This window comes from Montipora capricornis, chromosome 9, assembly GCF_036669925.1.
Source record: "Montipora capricornis isolate CH-2021 chromosome 9, ASM3666992v2, whole genome shotgun sequence".
Taxonomy (NCBI): Eukaryota; Metazoa; Cnidaria; class Anthozoa; order Scleractinia; family Acroporidae; genus Montipora; species Montipora capricornis.
The window spans coordinates 21,551,319-21,553,818 of record NC_090891.1 but is presented as its reverse complement, the minus strand read 5'-3'; the positions used below and the strand labels follow the sequence as shown (position 1 = coordinate 21,553,818).

Genomic DNA, 2,500 nt, shown 5'->3' with positions numbered 1-2,500 from the left:
ATTGACGACCAGCCGTAAGCGACTCGAGAGGAGCGAGGAGTTTAGCAGCTCCACTAAGGACCCGACCAAGCATTTTGTATGAGCCAACAAAAGCACGGAGACCGCGTACATTCTTGGGTGGCTCACAAGAAGCAAGAGCAGCTACACGATGCGGAGAAGCGCGGATCGAGCCCTGGGACCATATCCAACCGAGAATGGTGGTAGAAGCTGGGCAGATTATGGTTTTCGCAGGTGAGAGGCGAAGGTTGCAGCGATCGAGAGCCGAGAGGACTTTTCGCCAGTTTAAAAGGAGCTCTTGATGGGAGTTACCACCACAATACAAGTCGTCGGCAATCTTAGCGACACACCCTTCCTGAAGGAGATCACCCAGGACGCGGCACATTAGCTCCTCGAGGGCCGTTTCGGAACCGGGGATTCCCATTGCGCAACGCGTGTAGACACGAACGCCTTTAAAGGGTGTAACCACGCCACAATACTTCATGGAGTTCTTTGCAAGTGGGATTTGGTAGAACGCCTGAGACAAATCAGAGACTACAATGTACTTCCAGCAAGCAATCTTGAGAAGAGTGGAGTCCACGTCCGGCATTAGTGAGGGCTGGGGCTTGCTATAGCGGCCCACGTCAGTAAAGGCTGTGACTAAGCGAAAACCGCCATTCCTCTTCTTCACCAAGAAGGATGGATTCAAGTATTCCACCACAACGTTTAAATCTTCTGGTCGACTAAAAATGCCTTGAGCCTCAAGTTCGTCAAATTTGGTTTGAAGCAGGTCGAGTTGGTCGCGAGAGTACTGTGGGACACGCCCTTTTCGCTGGGGAGGCTCGACAGGGCCGATATTCACAACCCCTTCAATCGGCCCGGCAGCTCCATTGTAACCAGGAATACGGGGATCGAAAACCAATTGGAATTCCTTCAGTAGCGAGATGAACGCGGCTTTCTCAGCAGGGGACAACAAACCGTCAGGGTCTACATGTACGGACTCGACGGAAGAAGAGGGAGGAGTAGTAGACTTGGGGCACGGCTCTGCAGCTTGGGTTGAGGAGGGCTCTATGGAAGACTCCAGAACAGTTAGACGTGCTTGGCATAAATGGTCGTTCTTGCGGATTAGTAGGGGCTCCTCGGTATTGTTGAGAAGTCTCAGTTTACCACCAATGGACTGGACAATGTCGGGATGAGGCCAGGTGTGAGCAGGTTTGAGGTGACTAGAAGAGACCGAATCCATACGGGGCTCAATGGCAAGTGTAGCATCTTTAAGTAGCACTGAGGAGGCGTCAATTTCCAGGAACTCACCCGGCCAGACGGTTGTGTTAGTATTCGGGGCGCGAAGGAGGTGGCAAGCTCTGACAGCGTAGTGGGTCTGAGGACTTTGGGAACAACCATAAGACGCCACGTCACACCCAGCGATGATGATCTCACGCTTAGCGGGGCGGACTGCAATGTCATTGGAAGCCATGAAGGGTGTTCCAGCAAGTATGTCAACATCAAGATTCTCGACAACGAGAGCTTCCAAAGTAAGAGGTCTGCCTTGACGAATCAGCGGAAGGCGGGTCTCACCAACAACAGTTAACGGGGCGCGACCGTCGGCCTGCAAAGCAGTCTGGGAGCTTTTAGTTATCTTAGCACCAATATGCTTGGCTAAAGAAGCTCTCATCATATTAGTTTCTGCGCCGGTGTCTATTGTAAGGCGTAAAGGGTGATGACCATAAAAAGCGTGAAGGAATGGAGACTGGGAGACGTTTACGCGACGAGTGGCAGGGGGTGTCATAGTAGGTAGGACTCTGGAGGGACAATGCTGCATATCTGCGAATTCTTCAAAACCCGGAGGGCTAGTCAGATCAGGATAGTGCTGGTAATCATAACTGCTCTCCTCTAATTCAATGCCGGCCACTTGGCGAATCTTGGACATGAAGAGACGATCAGGCTCGGGCAGAAACTTGCAACCGCTGAGAAAATGTGACCGAAAATCTGGGCGGCCGGCCTGCTGGCAAAGAGGACAAGACTTGACAGCTCGAGGTTTAGGCAGTAGCCTGCGTCGTGTGGGAACAAATGAGCGATGATCAGTCGGGGGCGCAGAGCGTAGAACCTTTGATTCATCACTGGTGTGGAGCTCGTCAAGTAACGACTCGAGAGCTTGAGAGATTTCAGGTTTCACAGAGGCCAACGTCCTACTACGTAATTCGGTTCCATAACGTTGTTTCACAAGTCGTGGAAGGTTGGGATGGAGTAGGCGTAGCCAAGTGAGAACAATAAAATTTTCGAGGGATGGAGATAGTTCTTCGTCAGCGTCCGGGATCTCGCCATAATGAGTGATTCCGCTGGATCTGGTGAGTAGGTTGTCCTCAATAAAGGCCATTAAGATTTGGAATAAATCCTCAGGACGCTGTTCAGGCTTCAAAGAAATGTTCGCGAGGTCCAAGAAACGGGAGCCAGTTAACTGCAAGCCATAATGCTGTCGGATCGATTGCCAAACGCCGCTAATTGATGTAGAATTCTTGACGATTGA

At 51.3% G+C, this 2,500-nt stretch overlaps 2 protein-coding genes across 2 annotated transcripts in view; one reads left to right on the top strand and one right to left on the bottom strand.

Annotated features, from left to right (window-relative positions):
* The window catches only part of LOC138016687 (sushi, von Willebrand factor type A, EGF and pentraxin domain-containing protein 1-like), a 98,862-nt gene that overhangs the window by 69,482 nt on the left and 26,880 nt on the right, over positions 1 to 2,500 (top strand). The window lies entirely within an intron of this gene.
* The window catches only part of LOC138016257 (uncharacterized), a 5,140-nt gene that overhangs the window by 2,159 nt on the left and 481 nt on the right, over positions 1 to 2,500 (bottom strand). The window contains exons 1-2 of the mRNA XM_068863429.1: positions 1,634 to 2,500; positions 1 to 1,354 (exon numbers count right to left, since the gene is read on the bottom strand). The exon at positions 1 to 1,354 is cut by the window's left edge and continues 2,159 nt beyond it; the exon at positions 1,634 to 2,500 is cut by the window's right edge and continues 481 nt beyond it. Of these exons, the coding sequence (XP_068719530.1) occupies positions 1 to 1,354; positions 1,634 to 2,500 (2,221 nt within the window). The remainder of the gene's footprint in view (positions 1,355 to 1,633) is intronic.